Source organism: Calonectris borealis, chromosome 19 (assembly GCF_964195595.1).
Source record: "Calonectris borealis chromosome 19, bCalBor7.hap1.2, whole genome shotgun sequence".
In the NCBI taxonomy this organism is placed as follows: Eukaryota; Metazoa; Chordata; class Aves; order Procellariiformes; family Procellariidae; genus Calonectris; species Calonectris borealis.
Genome location: NC_134330.1, coordinates 2,437,482 through 2,453,782, shown reverse-complemented (window position 1 = coordinate 2,453,782; position 16,301 = coordinate 2,437,482). Strand labels below are relative to the sequence as shown.

The 16,301-nt window shown below is 52.2% G+C and overlaps 2 protein-coding genes and 1 long non-coding RNA gene across 5 annotated transcripts in view; 2 read left to right on the top strand and 1 right to left on the bottom strand.

Annotated features, from left to right (window-relative positions):
• Window positions 1–3,306, top strand: part of AATF (apoptosis antagonizing transcription factor) — a 57,996-nt gene extending 54,690 nt beyond the window's left edge. Inside the window, exons 12-13 of one of the 3 annotated variants that reach the window (XR_012676546.1) lie at window positions 1,211–1,504; window positions 3,148–3,306. Coding sequence is in view for 2 of the 3 variants with exons in the window: in XM_075168369.1 (XP_075024470.1) it covers window positions 1,211–1,274 (64 nt within the window). In the remaining variant the exon portion in view is untranslated. Of the gene's footprint in view, window positions 1–1,210; window positions 2,971–3,147 lie in introns of those variants that run through there. The other 2 variants (XM_075168369.1, XM_075168368.1) reach the window with 2 other exon arrangements.
• Window positions 3,307–3,340: 34 nt separating this feature from the next.
• LOC142090459 (uncharacterized) lies at window positions 3,341–7,442 on the top strand. Its single transcript, XR_012676548.1, has 3 exons — window positions 3,341–4,483; window positions 6,990–7,218; window positions 7,341–7,442. It is a non-coding gene; the product is annotated as an uncharacterized LOC142090459 (long non-coding RNA).
• A 137-nt stretch (window positions 7,443–7,579) lies between these two features.
• The window catches only part of ACACA (acetyl-CoA carboxylase alpha), a 136,181-nt gene continuing 127,459 nt past the window's right edge, over window positions 7,580–16,301 (bottom strand). Inside the window, 4 exon segments of the mRNA XM_075168367.1 lie at window positions 7,580–10,273; window positions 11,689–11,825; window positions 14,897–15,067; window positions 15,849–16,003. Coding sequence (XP_075024468.1) covers window positions 10,147–10,273; window positions 11,689–11,825; window positions 14,897–15,067; window positions 15,849–16,003 — 590 coding nt within the window. The 3' untranslated portion in view covers window positions 7,580–10,146.

Sequence of the window (16,301 nt, the reverse complement as noted above, 5' to 3'; positions counted from 1 at the left end):
ATTGCTGGCACAGATACTTTGTTCCTCGTCTTCCTCGGATTAATGGCTGGCGTTTTTCTGCCGTCACTGTTCAAAACTTCGAAGTTCCTTCTTTCACGAGGCTGACAGGTAACTTTCTCCACGGAATTGTCTGCAAGAAGCAGACAGTTTCAAACCGGTTGCCATCTTTTATTGATCTGTGAAGGAGCAAGGCGTCAAAGCAGCCCCTCGCGAGAGTGGTCCCTGTTGTGGTCTTAATTGAGGAGGCAGCCGAAAGCACAGTATCTCTGTCAGGTCTGAATTTCATCCTTTGAAGCCGTATTTTACTCATTCTTGAGCGGTGGAGAAGTCTCTTTTCTCTGCCTGTCCTGACAGTTTTCCTGGCCCGGCTTCTGCAGCGGCTGCTTTCCCAGGCGCTGGCCCTGATGAACCATCGAGACAATGGGATCGTTTGGTTGTTGCTCTAATGACCCTGGTGGTTGTTGGCGTGCTCTGAGGGAAAAATCCCGTCCTCCGTGCAGCCAGCACTCCGCTCGGGGTGTGCCGTCTTCTTCCAACAGGCTGTTGCCTTAGGAAGTGCATATGTGGAAAATAAGGCTCTCCCGATGTTTTTTCCTTGATTTTCAGAAACGCGTGATTTATAAAAATGCTCTCTCCTTTCCCCCATCTCTGTTCTCAGGTTACTTTGGTTTTAAAATTAAAAATAAATAACACCAGCCCACTTACTTTTTTTTAAAGGGAAACTTGCTCCTATTATTAGAATTGCTGCATATGTGATACTAATTGGAATCTTGTTGCTGGGTCGTTTTCATTGTTTTTCAAGTACCGTCAAGTCCAAGAAAATGTATGAAAACTAAATTATAGTCCCACGTAGACTGTCTGATTGAATCCTCCTTATAGCTCTCTGGTCTCATACATCCTATTAAAATATTCAATCTTGTTTTCTTACTTGAAGAGCCTGTCTGTAAAGGGCAAACTTATAGAAAACCTCATTCTCTAGAGATACGGTATCCAGCCACACTGGAATATTTACATATTTCTGTACTGCGTGTGATTGGCCTTATGCAAGTTCTCCCCTTTGCTTGTATTTATTAATAAAGATTGTTGAATGCATTTTTAATTATACAAGGCCTTTTCATTCTAAGGAGTGGATGGTTTTGCTGGCAGCCTCTTGCTTCCATTTTGACCTTGAAAAGTAACTTTTCCCCCTCCTCCTTCCTCTTTTCCCCAGGACGGAGCTTTATCGTTCGCTGTTTGGAAAAACCACGAGTCCCGACGACCCCGAGCAGAATTAGCATCGGGCCTTCGCGCCAGGATTGACCACACCGGCAGGCTCCGCGCCGCACGCCCCCGGGCTGGCCACCGCACCGGGGACCCCCTCCCCGCGCCGGGCCCTGCGCTGGGCGCTGCCCCGTCTGGTGCCATCTCCTCGGGCCGGGCGGCTGCTGGCCCGGCCTCGCGCGGTCGACGGCGCTGCCCAGGAGCACCCGGTTTGTTGCTAAAAACCTCGCTGAAGGAACAGCAAGTACGGCTACTGCTAAATCACACAGGCTCAGAGAGGAGAGTGGGGGGCAGACGTTTAGCTTGGCTAAACGCCCTCCTCTCTGGCTTTAAAATGAACTCTGCTTCCTCCCAAAGACAATCCATTTTTAACTATTCTCTTTAAATTCCTGACCTTGATTTTGCAATCTGCTCAGCACGGGCAGAGTGTTCTGCCGGGGGGAGGGACTCGTGATTCAGACCAGCAGGGACCACCAGCCCCCTGCAATCAGGTCACCGCGTTTGTATTAAATCCTTGGAGATTTTTGTTTGGGGGATTGGGGGGGGGAGTGTTTAAGCATGCTGTTCTGGTCGTTGGCTGCATATCTGGAATGTGTGACTTTATTTTTCACGGAGTCAAGAGGATTTAAATGTCATTTACATAATTAACATGGCCTTAAAACAGAGAAAAGGTGCTCTCCCTTGCAGACAGCCAGAGCTCCCAGTTCACACTCCCGGTTCTGAATGAGCGCTCACTGCACACAGGGACATTTGCCGACTGGTGATGAGCACAACACGGGGCTACGTCTGGGGATATTTCTGCAATTAGAACATATTGGTGAATTTTTCAGTCCAGCATTGATCCTGTACACTTAATTATTTCTGCTGATCGTGACTCGGAGCCGTCCTGTCTTCAGCATCACCATGACACACTGCTGAAGGGTGCCAGCACGGATGTAAAACTGGCCAGAGGAGATGACTCACTTGAGGGGTTTTGTGGGGTTTTTATATCCAAAGGTCAGAAGCCGGAAATTAAATCCCCGTAAGGGGAATTCGTTAGCCTGCTGTGATCAATCTGAAATGGAGGTTATCTTGCGTAAATAATATGTGCATATATATGTGTGTAAGGTGGCCATTGCTTGCGACCACATGAACTACGCTGCCTTTGTTTTGTGCGATCTAATTAAAACGCTTTGTAAAGTGATTGTCCAAGTGTGATCAGTGCAGAAGAGGTACCACCAGCCGCGGCCTCTCTTAGCCCCGCCAGCGCAGTGTCATTTACCTGGCATCATCGGTGGTGCTCTGGGCAGAGCCAGAGCTGCGCGAGCAGCCGTGGAGCGAGCAGCCAACAGCCAGAACGCGCAGGGAGTTTTAAAGGTGGAGAGGCAGGAGCGCTGTGGGACTGGGGCTGGAAACTTCTTGTGCAGCTGGAGCTCATCCCCGGCGGTCCCTGGGGTACCAGGGGCTGCAGACCCAGCCAGATGTGGTACGGCCGTTCCACAGGGGTCGGGGCGCTGGCGAGAGGAGCCCCTCTCCCCACGAGGGCCCACTCGTGACCTGGGGAAGCGTCTGCAGGGGCCTCGTGTCTCTGAGCGTCCGTACGGTGCTGGGGGCTCAGCACTGAGCTGAGCTGCTTCCCCGGCTCCCTACGGGCGCGGGGCGGCTGCTGCAGTGGGTGCTGTTTCAATGACACCAGCACGCTTCGCGAAAATGGAAAGGCTTGCGAAAGTATTTACATTTTTATTCACCAACTGAAAAGCCCCATTTCTGAACTTCTTAGTAAGACAAGGCGTTTTTTGGTTTTTTTCCCTGCATGAGTTACAGCCTACCAGCTTTTCAGTGGCCAACTTTACTTTTTAAATTATATTTTCTTATTAAGCTTAAATAAAAATACGTTCTGTTTTTAAGTATGTAACAGGAGGGAAGCCCGCTCCACGACCCGTGCTTCCCTGGCAGACGGAGCCCCGTGCGCAGGAGCAGACGATCCCACCTTGTGTCTCCTGGCGGCGATTACCCCTTTCCCTCTGCTCCCGCCGTGCTGCTCCCAGGCCCTGCCTCTGCTTGAAACGGTGTGTGCTGCAACACAGGTTGAGCTTTTTTTTCCCCCTTAGAAGACTCTGTAGCTGCATTGTTGCACTTCACTGTGTCCCTGGAGCTGTCTGCAGAGCTGATATTAATTAATCATTTTTGCACCTCATCATTACAGATTTAAGTCTCTCTTCTAGTCACCTGCTTCCAGTAAATAGCATCCCAGTACCTTCAACGTTGTATGGAGCAAAGAGTCCACCACAGCAAGGGAGAACCAGCTCAGCTGCAGAGATTTGGCTTGAGCAGTGGTTGGTGCGGGAAATCCTGGGTTTAAAAGCAGGGCACCTGTGCAGGGATGCAGTTCTGCCTGCATCCACCACCCCTGCAGGGAGCAGCCTGGGGCAGCCCCGCGCCGTGTGAGGTGCGGGGCCGGTTACCAGCTGCAGAAATACTTCTTTGGGCAGTGCGCTACCCCGGGTTTCTTTTGTGACTTTTTTTTTTTAAAGCAGGGAAGAAAAAGTGCGATAGTGTCGTTAAACCCAGCTCCTCCGACCCGCTGCACCACTGACCAGCGCGCCCGAGAGTACTACCTGGATTTTTGCCTGTTCTTCAGGCAGCCGCGGGCCCGGTGCCTCAGCGCTGGCTGTGCCAGGAGGAGCTGCCGGCCCCACGAAGCCGTCGGAGCTCTTCTTTCCCCGGTTCCTCACTGGTGCTGGGCCTTGGCCCGCTCGATCCATGCGGGGAGAGGCGGCAGCGGGGGCAGGCTCACTGCCCTGTGGAAGAATGTAGCATTTTTTTTCTTGGCTTTAGAAAATAAGTGCCAAGGTGAGTATTGACTTTGTGTGGAAAACATACGTATCATGGATGAACAAATCTTTATACTCACTTACAGCAAAGCAGTCGCTGCGGCTCTCAGGGAAGTGCATTGATTTCTCCCGTCCCCCTCCAGCTCCCAGCTCTCTGGTCAAAATTTGCCAGGCGGAAACACACTAAATGTCACCGTTGGCTCCTCTCCGCTGCCCTTTCTGTTTCAGGATCCCACTAATGACCTTCTGCACAGCAAAGAGCACCGCAGCGACGCTCCCCCTTCCTGTGCAGCTCACGCAAGCTGCGGGAGTCACGGGCAAAGCACGGCTGGGGAGCTGTGGGGAGAAGGGCCCAGAGGGTCCACGGCTACCGGGAAGGGCCGATTTGCAAGACACCTGTGGCAGCTGTGGTGAGTAATCCTGTGTTCATTAGCGAGCCAGTTCGTTTAGTTTAGTGTGGTGCCTGTGATGCTCCGGGGCAGGGGGCTACACCCACGAGCCTCCCCAGCTGTTACGGTCCTCTGGGTGCAACCATTTTCTGTGGCAAATCCCAGCAATGTCACGTCCTGTCCCTCCGTCCACCCCCCCGTCAAGTCCGATTCTCCAGCAAAGGACAGAAACCAGCGCGGCACGGCGGCACCTTCCACCGTACCGAATTGGCACAAACCGCACGCCGAGTCAAGACGTGTCCCCACCCCTTGGGCTGTACCTGCACTTCCTGAGCAGCAGCACAGCCGCGTCGTCCTCGAACATCATTAAAATCTCATGGTTTAATAACCTCAATTCTGAAAGGCATCAAGGGGAGTAAATTAGCTGCTTCCAGAGTTTGTGTCGGTGGAATGGTTTCATGCTGCTCGCACTGTCAGAGCAAGCATTAAGGATGTTTAACAGCAAGCACCATGTCCCTACTTTGGGGTTTGCTGTGCTGGCAAGGTCTCTGGCCTCCATTTGCGGCTGAGGCTCGGGGCGCTGGCGGTACACGCTGCAGCTGTACCAACCCCTTCCAGTTTGACTTCTGTGTCCTTTAAACTTGTAGCACCAGGGCGCTTCATTTTTTTTGAGAGCGCACTGGATGTAACGTTAAAAGGGTAATACGAAACACTTTAAATGTGATAACTTCTCGTTCGTATTGTTTGAAGAGATAAGAGTCAAAGCCCTACTAAGCATGCTTTTGAATTTACTTATCAGTGTTGAAGCAGGCTTTTCTCCCTGCCACCCCCCCACCTGGGCAGCGTGGGACGCGGGGAGAACCTGGGCTGGCAGCGTCGGCTTATGAGGCCGCTGTTCCATCCGCTGACCTTGCTGGCACGGGCAGCGCTTTAGTCCTGGCATGAAAGTGGTCCCTCGCCTGGATTTGAATGTGCTGCAGGAGGAAGTGCAGCCTGTGCCATCCCCGAGAAACAACTTGTCGCAGCCACTGCCCGGAGAGGCTCCAGTGCCCACGTGCCCGTGTCCAGCAGCCAGCGGCTCCGCAGCTCTGCCCTCACACGCAGCTGCGGTGGTGGGCACCTCGCACGGCCCCGGGGACAGCCCCGGACCCTCGCAGCCCCCGGCACGCACACAGGACGGTCGCTCGGCCAGGGAGGGGGTTACGCGTGTGCGGGAGGAGGCTGGACCGTGCGCCACCCACCAGCACCCCCAGCCTGGGTGAACTGGGGCAGGCTCTGCTCACCCGGCTCCTGCCCCGTCCCCCCGGGAGCGGGTGCCCCAGCGGCAGCACCAGCAGCTCGGGCAGGTTCAGAGCGATTGCGTCGGGTATTGCGGGGCTGTGGCGTGGTCAGATGCTTCTAGTGCTGTTTAATAAGGGCACCAATAACCAGGGTGATTTCCACTAAGTTTTCCTAATGCTGCCAATTAACAGCAAACGAGATATTCCCCCCCCAATAGAATATTAATTCTTTATTAATTCATGATACAGCTGCTAATTACTACCTACACAAATGGGCATGATACCTTTGCAAAACATTGCACAGCAACTAGAGGGTGTATTGGGGAATTACGTGTGCGATGGGGGGGGACAGAGGGGTTGTGTTAATCCTCTCCCCCCAACCCCACAATAGCAAAGAATTTCAACTTCCAGACAAACAACTTCATTTACAAGTGTGTCTCTAATTAGCTGCAGAATTAGTAAAGCAGAGTTTTCCCCCCATAGATCGGCCAAACCCCTGAGGGAGGCTGTGGAATAGAGAGAATCGCATTTCCAATTATTTTGTTGAATTGCTAATTTAGTTATTGTGCCTGGCGTAATTGTGATGGGTATTGGGTGTGCAATTCAATTTGTTTTAAATATTTGTGGGAAGGCTGATCAGTAATGGAGCTGACCTATTTCATGGCCCAAATTGAGAGAAGAGACTAAAACAAAAACCAGCTACAAAGCCACAGTTTGTCTCAGTTTTTATTTTGATGTCTCTCATCCCTCTTAAGACTGTTGATGCAACAAAAGGTTTACATTAAAAGATGATGGCACTTTGATCTTGGGCTTTTGAGAGCTTACAGCTTTGGTACTTCTTTTCTTGGCATTTTAATATGTAGATATTTTAGGCTAAAGAGTTTTAAAGGCGTTTCTGGAGTTCAGTAGGGTCCATCCCCTCAATCCCCCCCAGTTACATTATGTTGAAGTGATTTATGTTTTTAACTATCAGGATTCTGGTTTGAGAAATGCATGAAAAATAACTCCTGGAGTTGTGTGTGCTAATGTGGTCCTGTTTAACGTCACACCAGTACTCACCGTCTGAAAGGTGCCTGTGTTGCCGCGCTCCCGGCTCAGCAGGGGACACCCTCAGCCGAAGGGCCCGGCTGCTCGTTGCCAGCGGGCGCCCGCTGACCGGGTCCCTGCCCGCGCAACCGCTCGGGGGAGAGGGCTCATGGAAGTTCTCCCCCCACCCTCACAGGCGGGGTTTTTCCTGTTTGTTTCAGTCACTGAAATGTTAAGAAAATAAATCCGTGGAGGAGGAAGAGGGCTCACTGGGATGGCGGCTGTGGGCTGGGAGTTATGCCCAGAGCCTTGAGCAGAGAGCAGAGCCCGCGGTGGGACGAGGAGCTGGTCCTGCCCCGGCACCCGTGGCTCCAGCACAGCTCGGCGCCGACGGTCCAGCTCCTCCCGCTGCCGAGGATGCGAAGTGGAGACGATGAAGCTCCGGGAAAGGTAAATAAATACTTGTTCCTGATTCGTATGATGTGTACTGCTTTTCTCTGGCTGGCTGAGGTGTCAGGACGGGCTTTGCCCTGTGGGGTTACATCTCAGGAGGTTGTTTCAAACGCCCGCAGAGTCTGACCGCGGGTAGGAACAAGCGCAGCAACGGGCCTGGCGAGAGGCAGGTGATGAGCCCGCGCAGCGCAGGTGAGACCCACGGCACTTCGGCTCCATCCTCCCGGCATCGGCAGCCAACAGACCTCGTTTGAGAGGTGCCGCATAAACCGCCTTGCTCCTTCCTTAAGGAGAAGCAGAGCTCCCCGAGGGGTGCTCAGGACAAGGGGTGACAGATTTCCACTGCTGGCAACAGAGATGGAATTCATTCTTTTTATTAAAAGAAATTGAGGTAAGTGAAATACTTCAGCACCAGCGAGAACCGTACGTACCGAGGGTGGCTTCCCCGCCGCCCCTGCCCCGCTGGGTAACCGACCCGCACGCCTGCGGCACCGGCACTGTGGCCACAGCCGGGGCTGGCAGAACGGCCGGGACGTCGGGCGGTGACGCTGCCACGGGGCTCCTGCTGGCCCAGACCTCCACAGGGCTCCCAGGGCTAGTGCCGGGCTTTGACTTCAGCCCAGCTCCGATGTTACCTAATGACTGGGTTTTTTGGAGCTACTTTACCCCCAAATTAAGTGGAGCCCGACCCAGTGCCTGTAACACTGAAACAGCGGGGTCTGCGCTTGCCCAGCACACAAGAGACTTTGGCAGCAGCAGCTCCCACCCCAAGCAGAAGGAACTGAGCAGAGTGCGCTGGGACATTTTCTCTAACACCAGCAGACGTCCTGGATAAGGGACTGACTTGTGACACCAATCCTGGTGACAGCAAGGAGGAGCCCAACAAGTCGCCCACGCCACGATGCCCCCCGGGCGGTCCTGCCTGGCTGAGACATTCTGTCTGTCCTGCGTGTCCTGCTGCAGCCCACGTTGGCGTAAGTAAAAGCATCTCTGGGGGTTGTTCAGGGGGCTCTAGTGGAAAAAAAGTCTTTTAAATCAAATTAAGGTGCCAAATTAGCTATTAAGAAAAAGCTAGTCCTTCGGATGACACAGCTCCACTGGCCACGGGCAGGACACCGCTGCTGCTCGTCCCCCGGGGAGGAGAGCAGTGACCCCCGGTGCTGCACCTCGATTTTACAGGAGCTCTGGCACCACGCGCAGAAGGGCTGCGTTGCAGTTCAGAAGGAAACAGTACAGATGTGAGGCACTGGCATCATCATTAATTAATTCTCTCATAAAAACATCCCTCCAATTCATGCTATACTAAATGAGGAATTGTAAAATCTGAAATACTTTTAAGACAATCATTGGTGTAAGCTCTCCAACACTACTTAGACCAAGTTCCACAACAGTATCTATGTATTAGGGGAACTCCCTCCAGAGTTCCAGCTTCTCTGATCTTTTATTACTGTCAGGAGGCCCATGAAAATAAAAAAGGGCAGAAATAAGCCAGGGACCTGGGCTGGGGTCAGCCTGCGGTGATCCACGCTGCTGCCACACCTCCGACCTGGGCAGCCTGGCTCAGCGCCGGCGCTGCGCTTCCCTGCCAAACATCCACTGGAGACAATTATTCCTGACCGGCTGCAAAGAGTGACCGTTGGAACGGCTAAAAAAAGTCAGCTGGTGCTAAGGAAGGGGATTACCAAGAATAACTTTTCTTATATTTCTGTCTTCCCACGTGAATAACAGCGGTCCCTTCCCCCAGCCGCGCACCAGGGCCAGGCAAGCGCAGGCAGCTCCGCTCCAGCCAGCTCCGGGGCAGAGGTGGGCGATGGAGAAAAACTTTGCTCAGACTGAGATTTCCTTTAGCAGTTCTAACCCCATTAGTGTACGTGACTCCCTCCTTTCCCCTCCCTTACCCTGGCAGGCTGTATCTGCTTTCTGCTTCAGTTCATACGAAGGGGATTAGCACTTCCATGAAGCACACTCAACAGTGGGGCTGCCCCATGTCTGTTATCCCTCAAAATAAGTAGGGAAGGAGGAGCAGAAATGGCTGAGCAGCTGCGTTTTGGTCTCCTCTTTTACCTCCTCCTAGAAGGGCCTTTCACACAGTTTACTGACCTGTTCTAAAGGAACTGGGCACAAAGGCAGCGCAAGCGGGGATTTAGCCTCCAAAATCCTGCCCCCGGTGCCTTCTCAGAACTGGGAAGCCCAGGAGCCTTCCCCGCAGCCTGGCCGGGGCGTGGGGACAGCACCGGCCACCCCGACCTAAATGCGGTTTTTCCTCTACTAGTAAGTAACAAGACAGATGTTTGAGATACAAATCACCACTGGCTGACAGAGACGAGACGACTGACTCGGTGGGGGGCTCCACTCACCCACAGGACGCCAGGCGGGGGGATCTTGGGCTCCCACCCGCTCCTGGGAGGCAGAGCCGGTCCTCGGCTGCAGCAGCGCTCTCGCAGGGTGTGACATTGGCACTTGTCAGCACAAAGCTGCCGCTACCAGGCGGGGTGTGAAAAGAGAAGCAGGCAGGGGCACAGGGGCTTTAATTTAAACGCGCCCCTGCTTCGCTATGCCAAGGCCTCACGGTACCGGAGCACCCTTCATTGCCTGGCTGTAGCGCTTTCAGGTGGCAGCCTAACAGCGAACTGATGCATTGGTCCAGTCACGCTTTGTTAAATAAATAAGGTACAGTTAGACAGCTGTAACTCAATTCCGCAGGCGCTTGTGTTTATACATTTTCCTCGTGTCTCTGGCCAAAGAACATACTTCCTCTGGTCAGTCTGATTTGAAAAAATAAAAATGTCACTCTTCCAGCGTTTCCCTGAGCCTCCCCGTCTCGGTACAGTGGTCGCAGTCGAGCAGACAAAGGGCAATTCTGAGCTTTTTTTTTTTTTCCCCTCCACTGTACCGGGCAGGGGGGAGTGTGGGAAATCGATGCTCTTACGTTGAAGAAGGCGAGTCCATTGTGGAGAGGATCCGCACGATCTCGGCTCGCTGGGTGGGTGATATATGCTGGGTCATGTGCACTATCGAATCCATGGCAACCTCCGGATTGGCCTGGACCAGGCTGGAAAGAGGCGAGAGTTAAGTGACAGCAGCCCCGACACTCGCACCGGAGCGCGTCTGACAGCTCCCCGTCAGGCCCGGCGGGGAGGACTGAAATATGGGGTCTTTAAGAGAGACTGGAGGAGGCAGCGGGCACTTGTGTGACCGGACTGCGAGCAGCACAAGAGCTGTGCTCGCTTGGAGGCCCTTGTGCCACTCAGTTTGCTGGTGGCAGACCGGCTCAGACAGGCACGGAGGCTGAAATCCCGAGAGGCCGGACCATGTGGACCCAGGGCAGACACGGGGGGGCCAGGAGCTCCGGAGCGTGCCCCGATTCCACCAGCAGCACCTTCAGAGGCTGCCGAGAGCACCCACATCTCCCCCTCCCAGATGACGCAGAGCCCCGTCCGCTGTAGCACGGATGGAGACACTGGTGGAAGTGACGGGAAGAGATGCCCTACGAAGTCAGGCACGGGACACGGAAACCACAGGAGCTTTACTCCGCAGCTCAGTGCCCTCCCCCAGCTCTGTCAGAGGCCAAGCTGCTTTAAGAGACCTCCAGTCCAAGACATAAAAATTATCAAAATGCTCAAGTCTAGCAAAGCGTTTGGCTCACGAGACTTAACTGGCTCCGCTGGATGAATGTGCAAATGCGCCCAATAACTCTTACAAGCAGGAGGAATAGATACTCTACCGATGTTTTAGTATTTGGGGGGGGTTTATTTGGTGTAGTTCTAAACAGCAGTCGAAGGGAACTGGACATGTTATGACATTGAGCACACGAGAAACTAGGTAGCTTGCCTGGAAAGTCTAGGGCTAGAAGAAATAAAGGGAAGGAAGCAGTAAGGATATTCTGGCCGTGTGTGGTCAACACACTGCTTTGGTAGCAGTAGCACAGCTCAGAGATTTGCTTTCTCTCCTTGCTTCATGCAGTATGCGGCCCTCTAAAATAAGTGACCTCCTACAAAATAACATTTTTCCATTTTCTGTCTCAAATGGAGAGAAGACACATTAGCAGTGAAATCTCTGTGCCCTGGCTCTTCACGGCTCCTGTTTCGGTAAAGGGCAGGCATGGCCAGGGAGGTTTGGGTACTGCTGGATTAGATCTCTGCTCTGCCGCGTTGCGATTTTGCTCAAGGCACCTGCACGTACAGTAGCACTACAGCCTGCGCTGGAGGAACAGGAGACGCAGACTTTGAACAAAGCCCTCTGTTTCACAGCAGCTGCACATTTGCCCCTGTGTTTGCATTTCCAACGGAACTGCATTTCCACGTACTCCTTATGTGTTTGCCACATAAAAAGGCCCATGACTGTGAAATGCGTGTGGCACTGACGGATCCACTTTCCTCAGCTGGGGAAGCACACGCAGCCAAGATCAGAGCCTGAACTTTTTAAAATCCCTGTTCTGCAGGGGCAGAGCGTGTGTAGTTGGCTTACCTCCGTATCTGTTTGAGGATGTAGTCCCTCGAGATGTATTTGATGTTTTCATCCACAACCGAGCGAATGCCTTCTTCTTCCGTCAGCTGCTTTTCCAGCCACTCCACCAGGTCCTTATTACTGTCCCACAAGTACGCCTGCAAACAAACCGCAAGTGTCACCCGGCGGGTCCCAGTGCTGTGCACGCTCCCGCTCCCGCTCCCCACGTACCGTTCCTGAAATTTAACTCGCAATTATTGGCAGCCGCGGGTAAAACATGTGGCTGGCAGACCTCTGCAGTTTTCCCAGTGTGTGTCGCTTTTATAAACACAACTAACCATTACCAGAAGTCAAAAGATGATATATTTCTTTTGCATCTCCTTCCATAAATGTGACTAAAGGGGAACCACCGAGGCAGCTCACCCGGTGTTAATCTCCCCCAACAATCAGGGGATCCCTGATCCAGCCCCTTCAGCAGGGGTGCACACAGCAGAGGAGGTCGGGGTGTCCACAGCCCTGAAAAGCCTTGGCAACAAAACCCTTTTTTTCTTTTACAAGATCATTTCACCTGATATTTGCTAGGTAGTTGACTACATAATAATTCAGGAGTGTGTTAGACGCCTAATAGCCTTCTCGCTCCTCTCTTCTCCTCTCATTTTCTTTACAAATCATTTAAGAATCGTTTTGTTAATGGTTTCCGGAAAAGCAAGTACCGCCATTAGCACTCATTCATATTTATGTCATTTTATTTGGGTAATTAAACACAAAGCATTTAAAGGTGCACTATCCTTCTCTGTTATCACTAACGAAGTCAAAGTCAGAATGACAATGAGCTCGGTGCAGTAACGCACCGCGGGGCCGAGCGGGCACCCTCCCGGCGCGGGCAGCAGAGCAACCACTGCTCCAGCCGGGAACCTTAAAGACCTTCGATCCTGGCGGCTGCCTCTGTGGCCTGACTGGGAGCAGGGTGATGCTGGGGCTGGCCGGGGAGCGGGAGGCAGAAGCACGAGATGGATGTTCGCACCCGAAGGGGAAGCCTCGGGATGGGGGGCAGCGTGTTTGCAAAGACCTTGGGGCAGTAGCAGAGAAGCCAGCAGAACACCTCCCCTACCAGGACTCGACCTCACTGCGTGCAATGGGTTCCTCCGGCCGCCACGCCGTCCGAGGCAGCGTCTCCCCTCCCCTGCTCTCCCAACAGAGCGATCCTGGCCCTGCCAGCCCCCCTTGGCAAAGCTGAGTTTCCCCCGTCCTGGCCAATACCAGAGCGCAGCGTAAAGGCAGCACTCACACCGAGGAGCCTCCGCACTGCTCGCCCCTTATTTATATATTTAATTATCAGTTTCCAAAGTCCAAGGAATTGTTTCCCTCTTCCCTGGGACTCTCACAAGCAGCTCCTTCCCTGAGTTGACGAAGGTGTTGCTACACCCACGGGCGAGAGCCGGCACTGCTGTGAGGAAGCCTGAAGTGCAGACCCTATTCCAGCCCCCAGCGTTGGTCCTGCCTGACACACTTTAATAAGAAACTGTTTGGTTTTTTTCTTTAACATGATGTATATGATTGCCTTAAATCAGTGATGTCATTTCAACCTCAAGATTTCGCTTATTTCATTGTTTTTTATTATTATTATTTTAAACTGGTTAGGTTTTGCTCCTCGCCTCTGCCCCTAGACATGACAGAAATGCTCCCTGCATACAAAGTAGGGCACTTAGGGAAGGGAAAAAAAACCCCAAGAAGCTGCCTTACAGTTGCAGACCTGCGTAAAGCTAGATTTACCCAAGAATCCCAAAGCTTTTAGTTTAGGAGAATATTTAATACTCTTATTAATCATTTTTAATCCGTTTGCTTTTAATTAAGAAACAGCATGATGCTTTCCTATCAACATATGCCAGGGAGCAGATTAATTGTGGCTTAAGATAACTCTCCTTGATTGGTGTAATGTATTAGCTAACAAGATGCCCGCTTTTAAAGACGCTCAGACACTACCTTGAAAAGCCTGCTGCCCTCCAGAGAACACTTTCCCCCCTTTTCTGGAGCCCCTGAGTGTTTGTGACTTTAAAAATAGAATAGAATAGAATAAAATAGAACAGAACAGAATAAAATAAAATAAAATAAAATAAAATAAAATAAAGAACTCGGATTGGAGGACTGTGACAAAAACAACCTAAGAGCAGCTCCAGAGATTGCTCTTCAGAGATCGCCAGCTTCCAAGTTTGAGCGCAATTAAAACAGAAATCCTCAACACAGCTATCAGATGAGGACTGCGGACGGTGCCAAGGCAACCCCCCACCCCAAACCCTGGCAGTTAGATCTTACAGCTGATCTGTGTCCCTGCCTTTAAAGCCCTGTGCAACCCGGGGGACGCGGGACACTTGGTGGAAGAATGGCTGAGACGTGGCAGTGGTGACGGACTGCCAGGCAGGTGCGATCTGTCCCCGCCATCTCTAAGTTCATGGCCCGGGGAAAGGGAAGGAAGGCAAAGGCAGCCCAGGGGAAGAGGGGACAGCATGGCCATGGTCTGCTCTGCGAGCAGCAGGACAGGCAGGTAAGATAGGCTGGCTGTACGTCTGCCAGACGAAACATCTGGATACAAGCAGTGAATCCCCACACCCTTCTCGGTGTCAGTGGGATAGAGCAGGATTGAGGATATTATTCAGTAAGAAAGAATAATTAAAAATAAAATAAAAATCCTGCCTCCGCATCACAGAGGATCCCAAGGGTGTGCAAGGACTGGTCTGCACAGCTCGGACAGCTCCTGGCAACAGCCCCTGTAACCGCAAGCAGCTCCGCAGTACTGTTTCAGGCACGCTGTGCACAGAAACAAGGAGATGGAGATATTCAGGGCTGGTATATAGAGCATGTGTTGTGACTCCTGGGATTTCTGCTGCCAGTTCTGCCAGACAGCAGCACCTCTGTGCAGCCTTCTTCCCACACACTGCCCTGCCTCGCTCCACTGAGCAAGCTGTTCGTCTTTGTAAGATGCTCAGATTTTCATAACAATGGTGCTACATGCTTGGGGGAAAAAACTATTTTGCTCTTCTGGCCTGCTATAAAAAGTGTCCCCATAAAACAATTCGTGACCTGGAACATTACCCAGAAGTTCTCTTTCATCACCTAAAATGTTAGTGGACATTACAATTAAAAACCAGAGATCAAACTCCACCTGGGAGAACTTCACTGAGCCTAAGCCCAGGAAAAACTAATGCCTTGGTGAAACTGCTTTTTCGTTTACCTTCACTGTCCCTTCAACTTCCACAAACCAGCGTCTCAGCATAGCCTGGATCTGCCCGTCAGTCAGCTCAGGATTGGCATCATGGATCTTCTTTTTTACCACATCTTCTAGAAGAAGACGTCTTAATCTCCAGTAGAAGAAGGTACGGGAAGTTTTCCAGTCTAGAATGTCCTGCCCAAGAGATAAGTGGAGAAGAAGAAATGAGTGAGGGACAACATTTATGTGGAGAAATATATATGCCTTATTCCCAATGACAAAAAAAGGCTTGCACTCATTATATACTTAATTATACCGCTCACACAAGAGAAATACAAAGACTCCCACGTCTGAGTTTTCCACCCTGTCATACCATTCAGTCACCAGAAGCTACTTCCAGACTCCTTTGTCTCCCAGAAGTCTGCTCCCTTCTGCAAAAGGAGACGCAGCTCCCCAGATGAGCAGCACAGCCCAAGACACTCACATCCAAGGGGAGAGGGAACTAGGAAAATCTAATCGGCCAGGGTTCAAACCTGACGTGACAGCTGGCCTTCGGCTCTGCCATTACAGCCCTTCCCACCACTGAGGGTGCCCACGGGTACAGGCTCACCACCTTCCTGCCCTCCCCTTCTGCCTGGGCAGACCGCAATGTGCTCTGTGGGGTTTTTGATGTGGTCGCTAATGAGCAACCGGCAACGCCCAGAAAATCTGGGGTCTCAAATGGACACGGATCAGGTAAAAGTGCTAGAAGACATGATGTGCTTGTGTTCTGGGGCCAGAAGACAGCTGGCGGGTGGAGAGGGTTTGCTCCTGTGGCAAGAGTCACCGGGGCAGAGGTTTATTTGCAGCCCCGCGGGATGACAAGTTCCTCTGATCCTGCTGCCTCCAGCAGCAGCTTGCCCCACTGAGGGTAACCATTTCCCACGCGTGCCAAACCCTCCAACCATGTCCCCAAGGAAAGCTCCATGATACTCACCGTTATGGCACCCTTCTCCTGCATCCGGCCAGGTGTGTCGTGCAGGTCAGCAAACTGCATGGCTACCTGGTGGTAAATGGGAATCAGGAATTCCTCCCGCTCCTTTAGCTTGGTCTCCAGCTCTTTTCGGTCAGCAGGGCTCAGCTCAGGGGTACCTGCAAGCAGGCACCGCCACACATCAGAGACCTTTGACAGGTAAAGCAGCGGCATGTTCAAAGGACGGCTGCATGGAGGAAAGGCAAGCAGCTCTGGACAGTCCAGAGGGAGAATGGAGGTTTCCTCCTGCATACAGGCGAAACCCAGACTGCATTTGGCCAGGACAAACACCAGACTATCTGCAATGTCAAGCAGAGTCTTGAGTCAAATGTAAGTGTTCCAGCCCCGATTTCCTGCCACTGATATTCAGGCAAGAGCTTTGAAGGAGTTTTCACCATGGAAACTCTATTCCATTTA